This window comes from Pholcus phalangioides, unplaced genomic scaffold, assembly GCF_987345545.1.
Source record: "Pholcus phalangioides strain wild (caught in Gottingen) unplaced genomic scaffold, Ppha-v1.0 ptg000020l_1, whole genome shotgun sequence".
NCBI classification, from domain to species: domain Eukaryota; kingdom Metazoa; phylum Arthropoda; class Arachnida; order Araneae; family Pholcidae; genus Pholcus; species Pholcus phalangioides.
Genome location: NW_028301613.1, coordinates 7641036 through 7663998, shown reverse-complemented (window position 1 = coordinate 7663998; position 22963 = coordinate 7641036). Strand labels below are relative to the sequence as shown.

At 43.3% G+C, this 22963-nt stretch overlaps 1 protein-coding gene across 1 annotated transcript; it reads right to left on the bottom strand.

Moving 5' to 3' along the window:
- Positions 1-6469: 6469 nt before the first annotated feature.
- On the bottom strand, positions 6470-21484 carry LOC149070902 (ras-related C3 botulinum toxin substrate 1-like). The gene is made up of 6 exons (XM_089248656.1): positions 21320-21484; positions 12233-12392; positions 11998-12130; positions 10322-10439; positions 10102-10244; positions 6470-6833 (listed from the first exon to the last, which is right to left on the bottom strand). Exons 2-6 carry the CDS (start codon positions 12379-12381, stop codon positions 6723-6725), a joined length of 654 nt encoding a protein of 217 aa, XP_089104782.1. The 5' UTR covers positions 12382-12392; positions 21320-21484; the 3' UTR covers positions 6470-6722.
- Between the last annotated feature and the right edge of the window lie 1479 nt (positions 21485-22963).

Here is a 22963-nt window from a genome sequence, read left to right as displayed (position 1 = left end):
GACAAATATCCGTTTCGGTTTAGATACTTTTCTATTCAATTTTTGCGTTTCTTAGTGGGTAGTTACACGCCAAATGAGATCTGGTTGAAATTTTCCAGAATTTGTTTCGTAGGGCCTCAGAAAAATCATTTGGCCCGGGGGCCGATAATACTATTAAGACGGCCCTGAAAAAAGAATATTATCCGAAGTCCTAATAACTTATACCGAATTTCTTCTCGTGTTATGGTTAATTTTCCATAAGCATGATCAGCGCCAAAACGGCGACTTTTTTTTCCGCGCCAAGCAAGAATCACCAATTCAAGATGGCTGACAAAAAAAAAATACACTGTTACATGAAATCAATGCAATATGAGGTAATGCGCGATAATTAATCGAAGTATGTGGAAAACTACGAAGACATTATGCAGAAGAAATTGAATTAACGAAATATGCGGTTTGGTAAAGGGTTGCCAAAACCTAATAAAACTATTTTTGTCCGAAATTGGAAACCCACTATCAAAGTTGCCAATTTTAGGCGGAAAAACGCCACCACGTTGTCGCTTAACGCGCTTATGGTGAAACATGTTATAATATTGGTCCGATCCATTCTTTTGCAAAAGTGATGACAATACCCGAGTGATAACATTATTCGTAAACTAGATAAGCGGCTCGACTGTATCGCGGAATTTCTAACGCGTTTCGACACGCAATGGGTGTCGTCTTCAGAGGGAACGATTTAACCACTATCGCGATGATCCCACTCGGGGTTGGTTCCTAAACCTCAACACCCGGATGAAAAAAAAATACGTCTGCTCAAGCCAAAACGGTCAGAGAATAAAGGTATTTCCCTCGGGGACATTAGGATCCTGGAAAAAAAGTGACCCGTATTTATTCCCTTAATTCCCATATTTTTGGTCTTCTCGAAGTTTAAATAAAAATGTCCCGTTTTTCTTTATTAGAGGCCGTTCAAGTATTACGTCAGCATTGGCGTTGCACCTTTAGCCATTTTTCAACCCCCCCATCAGCAAAATTACGTCATTAACCTTTATATATTATTACAATCAATTTCTGTTAATTTCATTGAAGGCTAAAAGAATTCAAAATTACTGCTTTGGGGTCATTCGAGTATTACGTCAGCATCGAGGGAGGGGGGGGGGGTGGTTTCGGATTTGCTGACTTTTGATGACAAGGGGGGGGGTTTGAAGGTTGCTTACGTCATCAACCATCCGATTTGAAGATATGAAGATATTCTAAGCTGCTGACGAAATTTCGCTGGGAAGGGGGGGGGGGGGTCAAAAATGGCTAAAAATCTGCTTACATAATAATGGCCCCTTTCCTCCCCAACGAGTGGAAAATCAATAAAATTACTCCTATCCACAAAATTACTCGGGTCCACTTTCCAATCCTCTTAGCCCGTCACCTCAGACATAATTTTACAAAAATGAAATAAGTGGCACATTTACCTGATCGCTTAAGTTACTCGTGGCACAATTCCAGAACATTTTAGCGCGGCCCGTGGAACATTCACAGATCACTCGAGTGATCCGCGGCACACCTTTAAATTTAGAGATCCCTTAAGTGACACGTGGCACAGTTTTAGAGCACTTAAGCGGCCCTCGGTGCAGTTCTACATCACTGAAGTTACCCGCGGTGCATCACCAGATTACTGCAGTACTTGAGTGATCCTCGGCAAGTTCCCAGGTTACTTAAGTTATCCGCAGCCTATTTATGGATCACACTTATAAAGGGTTGTTGATGGCGTGAACACCATTCGAACCCCCCCCCCCCCACTCCCCCCACTGGCATCAACAGTCAACAAACCCGAAACCCCCTCCCTGTCGATTCTGACGTTATACAAACACAACGCCGCAACAGGCAAAACGCCCAACGAAGTGGCTGATGAAAAGATGCCCATAAAAATATGGATTACTATCTCCGGGGGTAAGCTATTCCATTTATTGACAACCCTATTAGAGAAAAATTCCCCCTGCGACACCATAGCCTTGCATTGTCCCTCACCAATCGATACTGGTGTCCCCTTGTAAAAGCAGTCGATTGGCGGTGTACTAAAAGTTCATGGTCCATCCTATACATACCATTGAAAATTTTGAACACTTCGATCATATCTCCTCGACACCTGCGTTCGTCCAATGTAAACATATTCAAAAAATGAAGTCTCTCTTCATAACTCAATCCCCGTGTGCCAATAAGGAAACGCGTAGCTCTTCTCTGCACCCCTTCAACCAAGTCTATGTCCCTCTGTAGGTATGGTCTCCAAAACCTTACAGCATACTCCAGTCCAGGACGAACTAAGCCTCGAAAAAGCGGAAGAATGACTTTAGGAGAACGCGAAGAGAACTTTTTGAAAATGAGACCAACCATTCTATTCGATTTTTTGACCACCGCTGAACAATGTTCAGAAAACCTAAGCCGCTCGTCAATGAGAATTCCCAAATCGGTGACCCTACTTGCATCAATACTTAAATGATTCCGTATAATATTATTTTTCGCATCTCGAATTCGTAATCTTTAATGAAATTCATGATAAGTTACAGAACTTATATGAATTCTAAATTCGTAAACAAGGGTGGGGAGAACAGAAACAGAAAGTTCTGCTTCTTTTAGCGGTCATAAGATGGCGTCACTGGTAACTCAATAAAATCCTGCCAGTTTTTGGTTTGCGTCATCAACGGAAGATGGCAGCATCAACCGATTTCCATGATTGACGTTGATTGAGAGATAGTTGATTGATTATAGAGCTTATTTATTATATTACTGGAGGGAGCATCGAGCCGCTTCGACGGGTTTAACATCGAATGCAAGGAAATCACGTGACTCGGTGAACAACACAGTTCGTGCCTGGCAATTTCCCCATTGAAATGTACAGTTCGGTCTCAATATTGCGATTTAAAGGTTAAAAACAAGAACTCTTTTTCTGAAGATAAAAAAAGATAAAATTATTTATTTCATTAATACTTGGAATCATTTCTTTCATTAATTCTGGAATTATCATTTTCATGAATGCTGAAATTCTCTTTCATTAATTCTAGAATTTTTTCTTTCATTAATTTTGGAATTATCACTTCCATCATTCTGGAATTATCTTTCATTAATTTTGGAATTATCACTTCCATCATTCTGGAATTATCTTTCATTAATTCTGGAATTATCACTTCCATCATTCTGGAATTATCTTTCATTAATTTTGGAATTATCACTTCCATCATTCTGGAATTATCTTTCATTAATTCTGGAATTATCACTTCCATCATTCTGGAATTATCACTTCCATCATTCTGGAATTATCTTTCATTAATTTTGGAATTATCACTTCCATCATTCTGGAATTATCTTTCATTAATTATGGAATTATCACTTCCATCATTCTGGAATTATCACTTCCATCATTCTGGAATTATCTTTCATTAATTTTGGAATTATCACTTCCATCATTCTGGAATTATCTTTCATTAATTTTGGAATTATCACTTCCATCATTCTGGAATTATCTTTCATTAATTCTGGAATTATCACTTCCATCATTCTGGAATTATCACTTCCATCATTCTGGAATTATCTTTCATTAATTTTGGAATTATCACTTCCATCATTCTGGAATTATCTTTCATTAATTCTGGAATTATCACTTCCATCATTCTGGAATTATCACTTCCATCATTCTGGAATTATCACTTCCATCATTCTGGAATTATCTTTCATTAATTTTGGAATTATCACTTCCATCATTCTGGAATTATCTTTCATTAATTATGGAATTATCACTTCCATCATTCTGGAATTATCACTTCCATCATTCTGGAATTATCTTTCATTAATTTTGGAATTATCACTTCCATCATTCTGGAATTATCTTTCATTAATTTTGGAATTATCACTTCCATCATTCTGGAATTATCTTTCATTAATTCTGGAATTATCACTTCCATCATTCTGGAATTATCACTTCCATCATTCTGGAATTATCTTTCATTAATTTTGGAATTATCACTTCCATCATTCTGGAATTATCTTTCATTAATTCTGGAATTATCACTTCCATCATTCTGGAATTATCACTTCCATCATTCTGGAATTATCACTTCCATCATTCTGGAATTATCACTTCCATCATTCTGGAATAATCTTTCATTAATTTTGGAATTATCACTTCCATCATTCTGGAATTATCACTTCCATCATTCTGGAATTATCACTTCCATCATTCTGGAATTATCTTTCATTAATTTTGGAATTATCACTTCCATCATTCTGGAATTATCTTTCATTAATTCTGGAATTATCACTTCGATCATTCTGGAATTATCTTTCATTAAATTTGGAATTATCACTTCCATCATTCTCGAATTATCTTTCATTAATTCTGGAACTATCTTTCATTGATTTTGTAATTGTCTTTTTAATTAATTCTGGAATTATCTTTCATTAATGCTAAAATTATCTCATTCATTAATGCTAAAGTTATCTATTTCATTAATTCTAGAAATTTTCTTTCATTAATTTTGGAATTATGAAATCGATGCTGAAATTATTTCTTTCATTTATTGTTTTAAAATCCTATGTATGAAAAATAACGGGGGGGATTGTGTGTGTTTTCAACGAGTCACGTGATCTTCCGACGAATGATGTTGCAGACGACGTTCTCAGCACTGTCAAGGCGGAGACCACTGACGTCATATTCCCTCCAGTAATATAAGCTCGATGGAGGAACGAATATATTTTTTTCGAGAAAATACGGGGAAAATCGGGATAGCCAAATACGGATTGCTAATTAGGGCTAAAAACGGTGCCAAAGGGAAGTAAAGTTGCCAACTTTAGCTGCAAATCACCAATGGCGGGAAATGACGACTTCCGCAAATTGCAATGAATTAGAATGAATTCCTACGAAGTAAAACATTTAAACGCGTGACAAATATGTGAGATCAATGTTCCGATTTCTTGTTGTAAAACTTTATGAGTTAAAATATCATCGGTCGGTTGAAGTTGGTTTTCTGTGGTTTTTGATTTCGATTCGCGAATGCGAGGTGATCTCCTATTTGAAAAAAAAAATAATCTGGAAGACTTTCCACACGATACATACTGACAATGGATAGGCACTTTCCATTTTCATTTCAAAATGTCATATTTGTTGATATCTAGGGCTCTGGACGGCTTTGACCTTCAGGAAAACTCCCAAATAAGGCTTGGTAGGTGTTTCACTGATCCCGACCCACCGATTCTAAAGTTTTGGCCGAATAAAAATCCCGAACGGGCCCGATTTCCATGACCCAGGTTCAAACATAAAAAATAACGGACGCTGACACGAAAGAGATGGTCTAATGGCCCTAATGGCGGACTCGCATCGCGAAGATCCGAAACCGACAATGAGACCCCGCCTGAGAAGCTGGCCACACAGAGGGTTTGGGCCATGGTGGAAGAGGCGATGCGACGCCCGGAGCACTAAGCACCGAAAGACCACCGGAGGGCAAGAAGACACAGAGTTGAGGTTACATCGGGCCATCGCGCTGGGTTCGACCCCGATTGTCGTGGTGGTTGGCTGAAGTTGGTTTTCTGCGGTTCCGAACTTCGAGGCGCAAATGCGGGCCGATCCAGAATCTCCTAGAGATAGGCGGCCTTCGCACGATGCTTGTGACGTCAGCGAGTAGTCCATTTTCCCTCGGAATAATCAGGGGGAAAAAAAATTCCCTGATTCCCCGCTCGTGCCAATATCACCGTTCCGCGGAAAAGAAATGATCGGGCTCAGAATTGGCGATTTCTGTGCCGCACATCCAATCACCATGCGGTATTTGGGAACCAACCAGGAAGATTCTACGCCAAAATAAGAAACGAAATGAGATGGTTCGAAATGTGGCAAACTCGCTAGGTAGTTTTAATGATGTTACAGATGAGCTTGGCAACCCGTGCGGAGGCCTTCTACCTCTAGGAGGTGTTGGCCTCAAACAGCAACAGACCAGTACCTCCTAGAGATAGAAGGCCTCTGCACCAGGTTGCCATAAATGCCATTCAGACTAACCTGTCAAAAGTTTGCCACATTTTGAAACACAGCTCGAATTTCGTTTCTCCTTATTATTTTGGCGTAGAATCTTCCTTATTTTCTCACAAATACAGCATAATGATTGGATGTGGGGCGTAGAAATCGCCAATTCTGTGCCCGATCATTTCTTTTCCGCACAATGATGATACTAGCACGAGCAGGAAATATTTTCCCCCCCTGAATATTCTGAGGGGAAATTGACTACTTGCTGACGTCAAAAGCATCGTGCGGAGGCCTTCTATCTCTAGGAGGCGCTGAACAGACCCACAACGAATCCATCACCACACTTCTTTCATAGTTACAAAAATTGATGGAAGATGGCGGCACTATACAGGAACAAATTTCACAACACGTACACGCACCAATTCGTTAGAAGTTCCGTAGTGGAATGTTGAGACGACGTGTACGTGCGGTTTAGTAGCAATTAGACACGGAAGAGAAAGCAAGAAAGTTTTCTTTTTATTGTTGGCCATTCGCCAAAAAATACATTGTTTACAAAAGAGAAAACATGTACAAACAAACATAATACATATTCTTGTATCACAGTCTCGTTTAAATAAATACTGTTCACGAAGTCTTTTCCGCACAACGACTGTATCAACGGCTCATAAGCTCGACAAGAGGACTGCGCATGCGCACGCTGCATAAATAATAACAACAATAATAATTAATGACAATGTTTTTGACGAGACTACAACAGCTTCATGAACCTGAGCAGCCTGGAGCCGCAACCGGAGCTGCTCTTCCGTTTCGGCTTCGGCGGTGGGCAGTGCATCGCCGTTTGGACCGCCACTGCGAATACCTGAAACAGGAATGAAAAATGCACACACATGGTAGAAATGTGGATAAAAATGGATTTTTCAGTCTCGTCAATCTAGCTCAATAGATGGCCCCCCATGTTTCATTTCCGGGTGGTTTGCGCCAGTGGCATGCGTGGCCTGGGGGGACTTGCCCTTTCTCAGGCTTGGCTGAGGGTCGGTCTCTTCTTGTCTGTGGGGGCTGTTTGGGTGTGAACTGTGGGGAGCCGATGGGGTTGTGACGGTGGGTTCACCTCTGGGATTCCTTAGGGGATTGGCTACTTTCCAGCACACTCCCTATACGTTAGAGGTTCCTTAGGAATAGTAACGTGGGAGTGTGTCTGGTTTTTCAGGTTCAGGTTCAGTCTCGTCAATCACGAGAAGAAACTTGGCTGCGCCTTCGTGGCGTGATATTTCCGAAGAGGCTTGGTCTCGCCATTTACAGGCAATATTGCCTCGTGTATCCAGTGGCGTATTTACGGGGGGGGGGGGGTGCGCCTAGCGTGCCATAGCCAAGGACGGCAGGTTCAGAGGGTCGAGGAATGATTCGCCAAGAAAATTGATAGAATGGGAGAAGGGCTTCTTGTATAACCCCTCAATAAACCCGTCCTCTGTCCAGCTGGCTAGAGGCTAGATCAGTGAGTGACCAAAAAAGTGAGCTAAGAGAGTTTTCAAGCACGTCAGTGAGCAAAAAAGAGTGAGTTGGAGCGTGAGCAAGCATATAAACGGCAAAAAAAAAAAAGGAATGACCAACAGAGCGAGGTCATTGAGTGACTTAAAGAGTGTGAAATCATGTCAATGACAAGAAGAGTGATCTTCTTGAGCGTGTGCAAGCTTGTGAATGGACAAAACCGCGATCTAGAGTGCGTGCAAATATGTGAATGACAAAAACGAGTGGTCTACAGAGCAAGGGACCAAGTCAGTGAGTGACCTAGAGCAAGTGCAAGCATGCGAGTGACTAACAGAGTGACTTAGAGGCACAGGTGTACTTGCAGGAGGAGGGGGGGGGAGGCCCAGCGAGTTATTGCACAGGATGGCGAATTCGAGGAAAGAATAGTCAAGAAAACTAGAATGAGAGAAAGGCGGCAAAACCATAAATGCGCCTCTGCATATATCATCAGGTTAATGGACACTCATGAATATAGTGAGTGTCCTTCTAGACCAGTGATTCCCAACGTGGACATTAACGCCCCCTGGGGGGGGTGGTAGAAACTACGTGTATAACATAGGATCCTATGGGTTAGATTGCGTTGGGGGGCGATGGGAGGAAAACATTTCTGAAGAATGGGGCAATGGAACAAAAAAGGTTGGGAACCTGTGTTATAGACCCAATGGTGTTCAGCTTTTATGAGAGTGCGGGCCACTTCATTGATGCGAGAATGTCTGACGGGCCGCTTAATCGAATGATCTGGAACAGCACCGCTGGTTGCTTAAGTGATCTGTAAATGCGCCACTGGTTACGTATGCGCCCCGGGCAGCTTGAGTGATATGGAATTGCACCGTGGTTCACTGACGTGATCTGTAAATATGCCAGTGGTCACTTAAGTGAGTGAATAAAGCGGGAATGATCTCGGAATGTGCCGCTGGCCACTTAGGTGAGGTGAAACTGCGCCACAAGTAATTTAAGTGATCTGTAAATGTGCTACGGGTCATTTAAACTATCTGTAAATGTGCCGCAAGCCACTTGAGTAATAAATACAGCATGGATCACTTGAATGTTCTGAAAATGAGTCGCAGGCCGCTTGAACTAAGCCACAGATCTTATAAGTTATCTGTAAATATATGAACCTCGATTCACTCAAGTGATCCGTAAATATTCCGTGGGTCACTTGAATGATCTGGATTTGCGTCGTGGTTCGCTTGAGTGATATAGTTCCATATCACTCATATAGCTTAGTTCATTTTCAAACCAGGTTTGAGGTCCCGGGCCACATTTGGAGACATCGGGAACCACATTCGGTCCACGGCGTCCGGTTCAGCATGTATGTTCTATAGTAAGAGTGCAACCTTTTAGAGGATGCGGGACGCTTCATTCGTTTGAAAACGTGGCGTGGGTCATTTAAACTATCTGTAAATGTACCGCGGGCCTCTTAAATGATATGTAAATGTGCTACGGGTCATTTAAACTATCTGTAAATGTGCCGCGGATCACTAACGTGATCTAGAAATATGCCGTGAGCCACTCCATTGCTGTGAAAACGTGTCGCGGGAAACTCAAGTGATCTGTAAATGCACCACGGACCACTTTTTAGTGATGTGGAACTGCACCGCGGGTCACTAATGAATCTGGCAATGTGCCGTTCGGCTAAGATTCCACAATACTAAGGATAGGCTGACGTTTAAGACCCCTTTAAGACTCTGAGGTAAGGGGGTACAACCTTTCCAATCGCCGGCCATATATATATGCGGCATTTCTAGGAAAAACGTGTGTGTGTGTATAATGTGACCATATGACCCTATTTTTCGGGACATCCAGTAACTTTGTGATCGTTCCTACTTTTATTATAAAATGCCCCATTTTTCCTCCCATATTCTAAAGCAGGCGAGAGAGATAATTGAGATAATTTTCATGAATGGCTGTTCCTTTATGAATGCGTTATAAGGCCTTTGACAATTTCTTTGGCTGTAATTGGCAATTTTACTTGCTTTAGACAATTTTTTTTTACTATTACTGGCAAATTTACTTGCCTTTGGCATTTTTTTGGCTGTAATTGGCAACCTTTCATGCCATTGGCAACTTTAGCTTCTTTTTTTTTTTTTGGCTCCGATTCGAAACTTTACTTGACTTTGACCATTTTTGCGTCTGTAGTTGACAATTGTTGTCGCATTTGACAATTTTTTAAAAGTATTATTGGTAACCGAATGTAGCCCTTTCGTGGGCTGCATTTGGCCTGCGGGCTGGAGGTTATGCATCCCTGCACAATGGGGCACAACCCAGGGCCGACGCGGGTACGGGGAGGGTCAACTGGTATCCATTCATCCTGAATTTCGTTTTGTTTTGGTCATTCGTGTTTTACCTCTTCAGTACCTTGAAATTTTTGCGCTTTTGATCCCACCTCCCAAGGCAACCCGGAACTCATTATTGCGGGGTTGCCCTCGCATTTCCAACCCCCGGACCGAAAGAAATTTTCCGATTCCCTAAATAGATCTCAACAAAACCGCAATCGGTATTTTTCCCCTCGGAAAGACAAGCATCTTACCACTGCGCCACTGGGGCGCTGTCAGCCCCAGCCTTGTGTGTGCGTGTGTATGGGAATGGCTATCGGTACGTACCTCTTTAAGGTTTTCTTTGCGTTTGGCCGAACACTCTATGTAAGTGACGGCGCCTATCCGAAGAGCCATGTCCATGCCCATGGACTTTGTGATGACGTCCCTCTTGTTGTTCAACTTCGACGACCTCAAGTCCTTCTTCAGACCTGGAAAAACACTTCGATCAATCAAAGTCACCAGGACCTGCTCGACTCGTGTAGGGGGAAAATTAATCTGAACTTACCGACCAGTAGGAAAGGCGTTTTGGGGCAGTGCTTGCGGATCTCGACCCTCCAGACATTCACAGCGTTCAGGAAAGACTGCTTATCCGACAGGCTGAAGCACAACAGGAAGACGTCCGTCTAGAAACAACATCATGAAATGAACTCGCCGATCAATGATTGTATCTGTAGATGGCGCTGTTTATACACGCGTCACAAGTGGTTTAGTAGTTAACTGAATTTGAGTCGTCAAGTGCCAACACCATCTACAGCAGAAGGCCTCCGCGCGGAGCTCGTGACGTCACTGAAGAAGATCTACATCGGCCGACGCTTGCGCCATCTTTATCCCTTTTTTTTGTAGTATATCCATTAACTATAGGTGAGATTATAGCCACTATAAGCTACTATGAGATATAGCCTTATACAATCGCCTTACGTGAGATGACCTTCTTCAGTGACGTCACGAGCTTCGCGAGGAGTCCTTCTGGTGTTTCAAGTGCTGAAAAAACTGTGAAAACGTGAGTGACGACGTAGTCAACGACTATTGGACGATACGAGGCCGCGCCCATGAGCATAGGGCCTACTTGACCGAAAAAAAATTGAATCCGATTTGACAACTTGACAACTAAACGGCGTGTGGTCAGTTCTTTTAACATCTGCATACATTTCAAAGCACTTGACGAATTAGAATTTTGTTAACTACCAAACTACTTGACGTGCGTGTAAACGGGCCTCACGGGTGCAAACATAGTTACGCCGTTACGGATTGGTTGAAAAACTTGAAACACCCCCCCCCCCGAATTTCACGTTTTTTTCAATCAATCCGTAACGGCACCAACTTGCAGAATCGGAAACCACCCACCACTGTGTTCGTATCCTTAGGTTTACGATTCTGCAAATCGTTGCCGTTACGGATTGGTTGAAAAAAACAACGTGAAATTCAGGTATTTTTTTTCAGGTTGTAGGATTCGAACACAGTGGCAGTTGGTTTCAGATTCTGCGAGTCGGCGCCGTTACGGATTGGTTAAGTAACCTGAAATTCAGAATTTTTCAGGTTTTTTAATGGTTGGTGCCTTGCCGGATATGTTTAAATTTCAGGTTTTTTAACCGCTGTGGTGGCCGGGTTCGAGCACCACCGTCGCCACAGTGGTGGTCGGCTGAAGTTGGTTTTCTGTGGTTCCCAACTTTAAGGCGCAAATGCGAGCCGATCTCCCCGTTAAAAAGTCTCACCACAGAGAGCAACATTCCTACAAACAGTACAAATATTCAGTCACTACACATCACTCACTTCACTTCTGAGATATAGATGGCAGCACTGAAAAATCATACACAACACTAGATACGCATTCAGACTATTAGGTACACACACTTCCGGCACAACTCACTAAGTAGTAAATTGCCTATGGCGATAGACCTGAGTTGTGCTCGGTTTCAAAAAAAAAAAAAACGGTTTTTTAACCAATCCATAACGGTTTTCAGAATCGGAAACGAACATAGTGGCACCTGGTTTTCCGATTCTGGAAATCAGTGCCGTTACGGATTAGTTAAGAAAACGTGAAATTTTAACTAATCCGTAAAGGCACCGACCGTTACAAAAAACCCCGAATTGTAGTTTTTACAACCAATAACGGCGCCGACTTGCGGAATCGGAAATCACCAGCCGCGGTGTCTGTAACGAAAGATAAAATTTTCGGGTTACCTGATCGTATTGAAGTGCCCGGATCATGTCGTCTTCAGCCTTGTTGTAGACTCGGTCCCACAGAGCCAGGGCGGACACTGTCCCGTCGTAACTTATCAGCTTGCTGTAAACGTAGTCGTCGTCTGAGATGAACCTTTACGGTTAGAAAAGAAAATATATATGTGCATGTGTGCGAAACGTGGAATAATCTTAGAGACATGGATGAAAGTAGTCTAATAGTTGTGGGTGTACGTACGGGAAAACGGTGGAAACGTAGTCGCCTTTGGGAAACGAGCCGTTGCAATACGTCTTCAGGAGGCACGTCTTGCCGACCTTCTTGTCACCGACGACGGTCAGTTTCAGGTTCCGAGGAGGGTGGAGTTTCTTCTTGAGCTGGGCTCCCATTTTCTGTTGGTCTGAATTGAAGAAGCAACATCAAGTCTCCTTCCATTGAAACATTCACACTTTGATAAGTGACTTGATTAATTAATTAATTAAGCTAATTTACTAATTAATGTCATAAAAACTAGTTTTTAATTAGTCTTTTAATCTAACAATGTCAATACCTTGACAACCATTCACCAAGTTTACATACGTTGGTGACAACAATGAAGGAAAAAACAATAGCAGTGTATTCGTAGATATTTCCAGAGCTTTTGACACCATCAATCCTGATATCCTACTACAACTGCTGGGGGGCCGTTTAAGTATTACGTAAGCAAATTTTTAGCCATTTTTGACCCCCTCCCCCCTTGCCAGAAAAATTTCGTCATCAGCTCTGCCCCTCTGAATCCTAACTCATATTTTCATAAAGGGTGTGGTTGATGACGTAAGCATTATCCAACCCCCCCCCCTCATCAAAAGTCAGCAAATCGGAACCCCCCCCCCCATCGATGATGACGTAATACTTGAACGGCTACTAGCCACTTAATATGATCGTATCAGGACTCGGGGTTTTGATAACAATAACCGATAACCGATTGATAGCTGCCGTGTATGCTCGTGTATAAGCCGACTCCCCACTCCCTCCCTCGAGAACAACAAAATGAGCTAAAAATTTGAAACCTGCATATATCCCGACCCCTGAAAATGAAGATTCATTTTAGAGGAAAAACATGCGTATTTCATCTGAAAATGTGCCATGTGTGTGTGTCACTTAAGCGTTCTAGAAGTGTGCCGCGGGTCACTTAAGCGGTCTGAAACTGTGCCGCAGATCACTCAAGTTATCTGTTATTGTGCCGCGGGTAGCCTAAGTGCTCTAGAAATGTGTCGCGGGTCGCTTAAGTGTTTCTGAAATGCGGAGCGGGTCACCTAATGGTTCTAGAAGTGGGTCACTTAAGTGCTCTATCGCTGTGCCGTGGGTCATTCAAGTGTTCCAGAAATGTGAAGTGTTGCCGTAGGTTGTTTAAGTGCTCTATAACTGTGCCGTGGGTCACTTAAGTGCTCTATCGCTGTGCCGTGGGTCATTCGTCATTCAAGTGTTCCAGAAATGTGAAGTGTTGCGCTTAGTGGTTCTAGAAGTGTTGCCGTAGGTTGCTTAAGTGCTCTATAACTGTGCCGTGGGTCACTTAAGTGCTCTATCGCTGTGCCGTGGGTCATTCAAGTGTTCCAGAAATGGGAAGTGTTGCGCTTAGTGGTTCTAGAAGTGTTGCATAGGTCGCTTAAGTACTTTATAACTGTGCCGTGGGTCTCTTAAGCGTTCCATAAATGTGTCGCGGAACACTTAAACGCTCTTTAACTGTGTCACAGGTCACTCAAGTGATCTGTAAAATATTCAGCGGGGTCACTCAAATAATCTGGGAATATGCCTCGAGATTCTAAGGGACGTGTCACCTGAATGATCAAGAAATGTGCCGCTCAGTTTATTTTTAGAGAATAAGATTTGTGGAGTCGCTGGCCGCATTAGATGAATCCGTGGGTCTCATTTATCCTGCAGGGGTTGAGCATGTATAGCATACAATGGCCACCGTTCGCGGGCCACAAAGTAGTGTGTATATCGTGTGTAGGTGTGTGTGTGTGGGGGGGGGGAGAGAAGATTGATATTACTTTTGGGCACGCTTTTCCCGTAGGGCCGTCTGAATACATGGAGTTCACACGAGTAATGTCCGGGTGTATGAAGATTGTTAGATGACCAATGTATGCATATATCATGCCGTCTTGAAGTATTATTGTATACAAATATTTTAGACCTACCAAAATGTGATCTAGAGAGTGTGTCACATGCAGGGCCAGGACTAGAAGTGGGCAGTGCCGTCTTAAGAGTATCATGGGCCCCCGGGCCAATTGATTTTTCTGAGGCCCTACCAAACAAATTCTCGAAAATTTCAACCAGATTTCATTTTTGTGAGTCCCCTCTTCGCTTGAGGCCCCGAGCCGTGTCCGGGTGGGGCTCATGCCTTAAGACGGCGCTTGAAGTGGGGGGGGGGGGGGCAACTGCGAGCGGCAAAATTGAGGGGGCGACAATTTTAGGTAGGCACAAAGAACACCGCAATAAAGTTATCAAATTTTCAAGTTGTGGGGGGGGGGGGCGACAAAAATCCTCGTTTTGACCCTGCCGGCATGAAAGAGTGACCTAAAGCAGAAGCAGGTATGTCAATGACCAAAACAGTGTGCAAGCATGGGAGTGACCTCGAGTGTGCGTCAGCATGAGAGAGCTTAAGCATAAAAAGAGCAGTGGTGTGCAAACGTTTTGGAGCGTGACCCCCCTTTCGACCAAAAAAACTTGTTTTATTCGGCGACGCTTTCATAGGCTGACCATATGTCCAGAATTTCCGGGACATTCCGATTTCTTGCCAATAACCGTGCTGTCCCGACACCCCCCCCCCCCTCCACCGTACATTTACATATTACTTATCATTCTATTCTGTGTTTTTTGTTTTTGCGGTTCGCGCACCACTGATCTAGAGCTTGAGCAAGCATGCGAGTGACAAAAAACAGTGCGCAAGCATATGAGTGACCAAAAGGGGGGGGGTGACCTTCAAAGCAAGGGAACAGGTGAGCGAACGAGCAAAAGTCTGACCGAGAAGGGGGGGGGGAGAACGTGAGCGACCAAAACAGTGTACAAGAGAGTAAATGATCAAAAGAGTGAGATTGTGTTCAAGCATGTAGATAACTAAAAGAGTGATTTAGAGACAGTTGTATGTACAGGGGGGAGGGGGGTGATTGAACTGAGCTGGCTACAGCCCAGGACGGCAAATTCGAGGAATGAGCGGTGAAGAAATTAAGATTAGAATGGGAACAAGGGTGGCAAAACCATAAAACCGCCTTTGCCTCCACCGGCGTCCCCCTCCCCCCCGTATCAAAGTGTCCCCTCATCCAAGATGGCGGACGATGCGAATTCCTGGGAGAATTATTACGTGACCTCTCCATGCCTCTCTCTCATAAATCACGACGCCATTTAGAAGCTTTCTCACATTCCTAATCTATTTAAGGAGCTATATCATAAAAAGGCGACGTGCGAAAAAGCCCCCCCCCCGTCCCCTCCACCTTCTCCCTCGCGTGCGCTAGGGCACCAAATTGCCACTGAGCAGATAAACAAATCCCTAGAAGTCTCACGTAAGAGAGAGAGAATTGTTATCTTTCTTCCTTTCTTTCTATTCTCCCCCCACCCCCCCCTTTTTTTTAATCTAACAAAAAATGGCGGAATTCCAATTTCTACTTCAAGGGAACGAAAAACATGCAATTTTTTCCCACTTGTTATTACAGGTTCCGTCCGAAATGGAATTCTCTTGTCCGTTGAACCCCTCATGTTTTGACAACGCCATCTCTTATTGACGGCGGTACTTGAACCCTCTGACCTGTCGGTTGTGGTGTTGAGTTGGTTGGTTTACCCGTTGGAATGCGCGTGCGGCCGGAAATTCTGAATGAAGCCTGAAATGAGGAATGTGTGTCCTTCATTTATGGTTTCACCGGCTCCCTCCCCCTCTCATTCCAGGCCACTGGTTTCCTTGGCCACTCATTCCTCGAATTCCCCTCCCTGCAAAAAAAAACCCGATTGACACCCCATCCTCCACCCTTGTTAGTACGCCTGTGTCTCCAAGTCGCTCTTCTGGTCACTCATATGCTTGCATGACACCCCCCCCCCCCCGACATCCTGGAACAGGGTCCCTAGGTTGGAATTTAGGTGAGGCTCCCAAGCCAGATTTTCCGCAAACCCTTGTATAGTGAATTTATAGTGTGGAAAAAACGAAAAATAATGGTAATTTTCCCGTGCTAGGGGGCTAGAGCCCTGTTAGCCCCACCCTTATGGGGGGGGGGCATGCACACTTGTTTACTGTTTTGGGCCACATGAATGCGGCTGACAGGGCTCCAACAAGGGACGGGGGGGGGGGGAGAAAGAAAAGTATGGAAAAGTATCAATATACGCACAACACGATAAATAACTACGATGGCCATATTTCCTTCATAAAAATACGGAATATCACGAAAAAATTGCCAAAGCAAGCTAAGTTGCCAGTTACAGCCGGAACAATTGTCAAAGGCAAGCTAAGTTGCCAGTTACAGCGAAACAATTGTGAAAAGCAAGCAAAGTTGCATGTTACAGTCAAATGAAATTAGCGAAAGCAAGTAAAGTTGCTAATAACAGCTAAAAGAATTGTCAAAGGTAATAAAAGTTGTCAAATTACAGCCGGAAAACATTATTCAAAGGCAAAGCAAGTAAAGTTGCCAGTTACAGCCGAAAAAATTGTCAAAGGCAAAGCAAGTAAAGTTGCCAGTTACAGCCGAAAAAATTGTCAAAGGCAAGTAAAGTTGCTATTATAGCCAAAGAGATTGGCAAAGGTAAGAAAAGTGCAAGTTACAGCCAAAAAGAATTTTCAAAGGCTAGGAAAGTGACCTCCAGCCAAAAAACTGTCGAAGCCATGCTAAGTTCAGTTACAGCCGAAACAATTGTCAAAGGCAAGTAAAGTTGCATGTTACAGTCAAATAAAATTGTCGAAGTCAAGTGAAGTTGCTATTTACAGCCGAAAAGAAAAAAAAATTACAAAGACAAGCAAAATTATAGCAATTATAGCCAAAAAAAAAATTCTCAAAGGGAAAAAACGTTGCATCATCTTTTGGCATCATTTTTAGCGAAAATTGGCGATGTCCCGTATTTTTTCTCAAGGAAATATGGTCAAGCTAACCCCGTATGACATAATAAGTGATCAGATGCAATGTATGACGAGTCGTCAGGGTCAAAGCCATAGTTAAGAAAAGTCAAGGCGTGACTCACGCAGACGAGGAAGTGGCCTTTCGTCTGAAATGACTCCGAAAAGAAAAGTTTCCGAGACAAATAAAAAGTTTTCTTCTTTTCTTTTTGTAAATTCCCATTTTGTGGTCCGCACACGTCCATCATAAAGGCACTTGCATTCGTTGCTTAATGAAACCGGCAACAACCGTAACCGCAAAACAAGCGGTTGGTTTCGACTTCCGGCCCTTACGGCTCGATTAGAAGAAACCACATCGTGATGAGCGTAATTCCGATTACGCGTGTCGGAATGTCACCGTGGAATTTTTAATGGCATGTAAATAGGAGAAGCCATGTCGACTTTGCTTGCTTGATTCATGTCCAACAATTCCATACATTCGTACCCCTTTCTTAGAAATGCCTATGAGGCTCGCGTACCTCTAGTAACGCGTGAAAGCTGTGCGTATTTCGAGGAAGAAACTCGTCAAAAGCTGTGCTTATTCCAAGTAAGAAACTCGTAGGAGGCTTCCGTAGGGGCAGAAATCTATGAAAGCTGTGCGTGTTCCGAGGACGAAAAGCGTAGGAGGCCTGCGTACTTCTGGAGATGCATAAAAGTTGTTCGTATTCCTAGAAAGAAAAACGTAGGAGTGCTTCTAGAAATGCCTGAAATTTGTGGGTATGTTGCGAGGAAGAAACTAGTAGGAGGCTTCTGTAGGGGCAGAAATCTATGAAAGCTGTGCGTGTTCCGAGGAAGAAAAGCGTAGGAGGCTTGCGTACTCCCGGATATGCATAAAAGTTGTTTGCATTCCTAGAAAGAAAAACGTAGGAGTACTTCTAGAAATGCCCGTAAACTATGCGTATTCCTTAAAACCGGGGTGTGTCTAATCCTTTCCTGTTTCCCGTGCATATTCCTAAGAACGAACGCGTAGGAGGCTTGAGTACGCTTGAAATTGCATGGAAAGTTGTGCGTGTTGTCCGAGGGGGAAAAAAGCGTAGGAGGCTTGCGTACTCCCGGATATGCATAAAAGTTGTTTGCATTCCTAGAAAGAAAAACGTAGGAGTACTTCTAGAAATGCCCGTAAACTATGCGTATTCCTTAAAACCGGGGTGTGTCTAATCCTTTCCTGTTTCCCGTGCATATTCCTAAGAACGAACGCGTAGGAGGCTTGAGTACGCTTGAAATTGCATGGAAAGTTGTGCGTGTTGTCCGAGGGGGAAAAAAGCGTAGGAGGCTTGCGTACTCCTGGAGATGCATGAAATCTGTTCGTATTCCGAGAAAGGAAACCGTAGGAGCAGTTCCAGAAATGCCTGGAAGTTGTGGGTATGTTGCGAGGAGGTTTACTCGCGTTAAGGTTTACTTGGAGGGTTACTGTCCAATGCTTACTCGGCTTACTGAGGTTTCCTCGGTTTAAACGCGTAGGAGGTTTACGTACTTCTAGAAATGCCTGAAAGCTGTGTGTAATCCTGAGAAGTGGAGTGTATGTAATCCTGAGAAGCGGAGTGTATGTAATCCTTTCCTGTTTCCTGTGCATATTCCTAAAAACAAACGCATAGGAGGCTTTATCACGCCTAAAAATGCACGAGAGCTGTGCGTATTCCTATGAACAAGGCTTGCATACACTTAGAAATGTGAGGAACCTGTGTGTATTCGGAGGAAGAAATGAGAAGATGCCTTGCGTGCACCTAGAAAGGCATTAGAGCCGTGCGTGTTCCTAGGAAGAAATGTGTAGGAGGCTTACGTCCACCTAGAAATAGATGGAAGCTATTCGTGTTCCAGTGTAAAAATGCGTAGGAGGTTTGGAAGCACCTGAAAATGCCGAGAAGCTGCGCGTGTTCTTGTCAAGCGGAATGTGTCTAATCCTTTCCTGTTCGCTGTGTACATGCTTAGGAAGAAATGCGTAAACGGCTGCTTGTGTACGCCTAGAAATATGCAAGAAGCTTTCATTCATCCAGAAAGCTTGCGTACGTCTAGAAACACGGGAAAACTGTTCGTGTTCCAAGAGATAAATGCGTAGGAGGCTTGTGTGCGCCTTGAAATGCGTATGAGACTTGTGTGCGCCTTGAAATGCGTATGAGACTTGTGTGCGCCTTGAAATGCGTATGAGACTTGTGTGCGCTTTGAAATGCGTATGAGACTTGTGTGCGCCTTGAAATGCGTACGAGGCTTGCTTATCCCTCCAAATGAAATCGAAACTTGAGTAGTTCTTGATATGTTTGGGAATCTTGCTTACTTTTTGAAAAAGCATAGGAAGATTATTTTTAACCCTGGAAATTAGCAGGAAGCTTGCTAATTGCTTGCTGTCTTGAAAAGCATGGGAAGCTTTTTTTTTAACATTGGGAATGCGCAGGAGGCTTGCTTATCCCCCCCCACAAATGAGCTTTTGCGTACTCCTTGACATGCGCAAAAAATTTTGGAACAAGAAAATTGTCCGGTTCTAACCGGAAAACACATTTTAATAATAGTAATAATGAAAATAATAGTAATGATAAGGCCTTCACTGGTTATCAACACATGGAGGTAACACAGGGACAGGTAACTGGAGATAACCATGTTTTTTGCTGAATGGCGCGATAACGGGATAAGTTATCTCACCATAGAGAGATAGATAGCGGGACATAAAAACATTTCTCTGCGGACACATTTTAGAGTCGTAAAAACCAGATAAATAGATTATTTTTCGGTCCCCAAATGTTAGGGGAGGGCCACACACAGGGGGCGTCAATTGTATCGGGACGAGGATATTGACGTGCGCCTGACATGAGGGCGTCAAGGCACTTAGGGCAAGAGGAAACAGATTGCAAATGCAGTTATTTTATAGTTATGCTCCATAAGGTAAGAACCCACGGATACAATGACCATAAGGACAAAAAATCTCGAAACGATGCCACGAGATATTTAGAATTTTCTTCTCTTCCCAAAAGGGTGCCACAAGACATTTGAAAATTTCGTCTCCCGAAAAGGTGCCACAAGACATTTGAAAATTTCGTCTCCCGAAAAGGTGTCACGAAATATCCGAAATTTTCGTCTCATCCCAAAAGGGTGCTACGAGATATTTGAAATTTTCGTCTCATCCCGAAAGGGTGTCACGAAGTATTTGAAATTTTCGTACGATCCCGAAATGTTGGCACGATATATTTGTAATTTTCCTTTCATCCCGAAAGGGTGCTACGAGATATCTGAAATTTTCATTTCATCTCAAATGGGCGCCACGAGATATTTGAAATTTTCGTCTCATCCCGAAAGTGTGCCACGAAGTATTTGAAATTTTCGTCTGATCCCGAAATGTTGGCACGATATATTTGTAGTTTTCCTTTCATCCCGAAAGGGTGCTACGAGATATCTGAAATTTTCACTTCATCTCAAAAGGGCGCCACGAGATATTTGAAATTTTCGTCTCATCCCGAAAGGGTGTCACGAAGTATTTGAAATTTTCGTCTGATCCCGAAATGTTGGCACGATATATTTGTAATTTTCCTTTCATCCCGAAAGGGTGCTACGAGATATCTGAAATTTTCATTTCATCTCAAAAGGGTGCCACGAGATATCTGAAATTTTCATTTCATCTCAAAAGGGTGCCACGAGATATTTGAAATTTTCGTCTCATCCCGAAATGTTGGCACGATGTATTTGTAATTTTCCTTTCATCCCGAAAGGGTGCTACGAGATATCTGAAATTTTTATCTCGTCTCAAAAGGGTGCCACGAGATATCTAACATTTTTAGGTCATCTCAAAAGGGCGCCACGAGATATTTGAAATTTTCATCTCATCTAGAAAGGGTAGCACGAGAGGTGGCACGATCTCGTAGGATGCCGCGAGATACATATTTGGAAATTTCCACCTTATCTCCATAGCTGCTACGAACATTAAAAAAATGGGGATATTTATGCCCAGTACAACATTGCAATTTTCCCCAAATGATTTCCATGGCATTCACGGGTGCCTCTAAAACCGTCCGGGGGGTGCTGCGAGTTGCTTTGGTGGTGAAATTATGTGATAAGACAAGCAAAGTAAACTTATGTGGCACGATAAATTGCCACCGGAAAATTGCTTCGAGAAATTTAAAATTTTTACGGGTGCCGCAAACAATATATAAAGTTCGTGAAAATCCCTACATTATAAAATATTTCAAAAAGAAACCAATCCCGGGATCGATTATAGGGATTTGCGATCTTACCTGTAACGAATCCTTTAAATCCGCAACGAGAGATCGTACGAGCGTCTTTCCTCACCGGCCATCACCACTCAAAATGATTAAAAAAAAATAGTTTTAATTTCTCTTCCCAGAGTAATATAATGAGAAGGATCAAGTTATCCTTGGCGAATTCCTTCCGTCGCCAATGACTCTCTTGGCGATAAATAAATGAAGGAAAGCGCTGCGAGGGAAAAATATTTCTTGTCGTCTGGGCAATAATGGCCTTATTTCTTTGTCGAACCCACAAATTGTTCACTGATGACGTCATCAGAGAATTTCGGTAATTAGTCAACGAGTTTGTGGAAAGGTTAGGTAATGGTGCTAATGCATCAACCATGGTCCCCACCACAAAGATGGGGATTGGTAGGGTCCCAGTCGGGGGAGGGGGACCCGAGGTAATTCTTATCATTTTTTTGCCTTTTCACTGTAGTAATCCATTATGGGGTTGGGGGGGGGGTTGCGAAAAATCTGGTCTGGGGCCCACCAAAGATTCAAGCCTAAAGGTCCCTTAGGAGTGTGCGACAGGTGTGACCGTACTGGGCTCCACACTTACGGTAATAATAATCTCTTTCATAAATTCTGAATTTTCACTAATTTTTGAATTCTGGATTTTTCTATTTCTGGATTCCTGAATTTTCATTGCTCCTGCAATTCTGAATTTTCCCATCAATTCTAAAAGAATTATTTTCATTTATTCTGTGGGCGCTGGAATATTATTCCTGTCAATTATTTTGTCTTATTTTACAATTCACGGATTCTGAATTTGTTCTCATTGGTTCTCTGAGGGGACCCCCCCCCCCCCGCCACCCAACCCGAAATGATTAAGACGCCTCTAGCCCCGCTATTATTTTCGCACCGGGCCCCGTATATCCGGTAAGTGTGGCCTTGGTACTGCTGGATGGTGGGGGGCATGGTCTAGTGTGGGGTGGTCGAACAAGGCTCCAGCCCTGGGGCCCGGGATGATTTTCAGAATTTTTTTGTTTTTTCACGCTATAAATCCACCGTAAAGGGGCCCGTGGAAGTCCGACCCAGCCTAGGGGCCCTGCTTCAGGATGTGGGGGGCCATGGTGGGGGAGGGGGGTGCCATCAACGGAGCCTTTGGTGAACCCTGAAGAATAGAAAAATATTTTTACCGTGCATTTGGTTTTAAATGCCCATTAGGGCCTATTCTGAACGGCTGAACGAAAACTTCCATATCTCAGCTAACATTTGAATTAGTGTCAGTTGGAATTGGTACCACACGGTCACGGGTCACTGGTGGCACCAATTTTTTGATTCCGAGCCAGGTCCTGAAAAGTAAATGGATCGTGGTGGTGAATACATCACCGTTTTACTGTCAGAGGTTTTGTGATAAAGCGCTTTGATCATGAAAAGATGTTACAGATGAACGAGGTTCTGAAGAACACCCCTCTGTGCCTTTCACGAGTTGGAAGCAGGCCAATTTTTAAGAAATTCAAACTGGTGGGCCACTGGTGAAGGGTTTACGGAAATTTCACCACCGGCGTTTCTCCTGCCCCATCCATGTGAGTGAGTGACCGATTGAGTGACTATGAGTGACCAAGTAAGTGACTATGAGTGGCCAAGTAAGTGACTATGAGTGACCAAGTAAGTGACTATGAGTGGCCA

Excerpts from the sequence above, each read along its gene's own strand:
- LOC149070902 (XM_089248656.1), bottom strand. The coding sequence starts at position 12,381 with ATGGGAGCCCAGCTCAAGAAGAAACTCCACCCTCCTCGGAACCTGAAA. Across the intron at positions 10,440-11,997 it reads GGGCACTTCAATACGATCAG|ACGGACGTCTTCCTGTTGTG; the intron begins GTAACCCGAAAA and ends TGTTGTTTCTAG. Across the intron at positions 10,245-10,321 it reads AACGCCTTTCCTACTGGTCG|GTCTGAAGAAGGACTTGAGG; the intron begins GTAAGTTCAGAT and ends GTGTTTTTCCAG.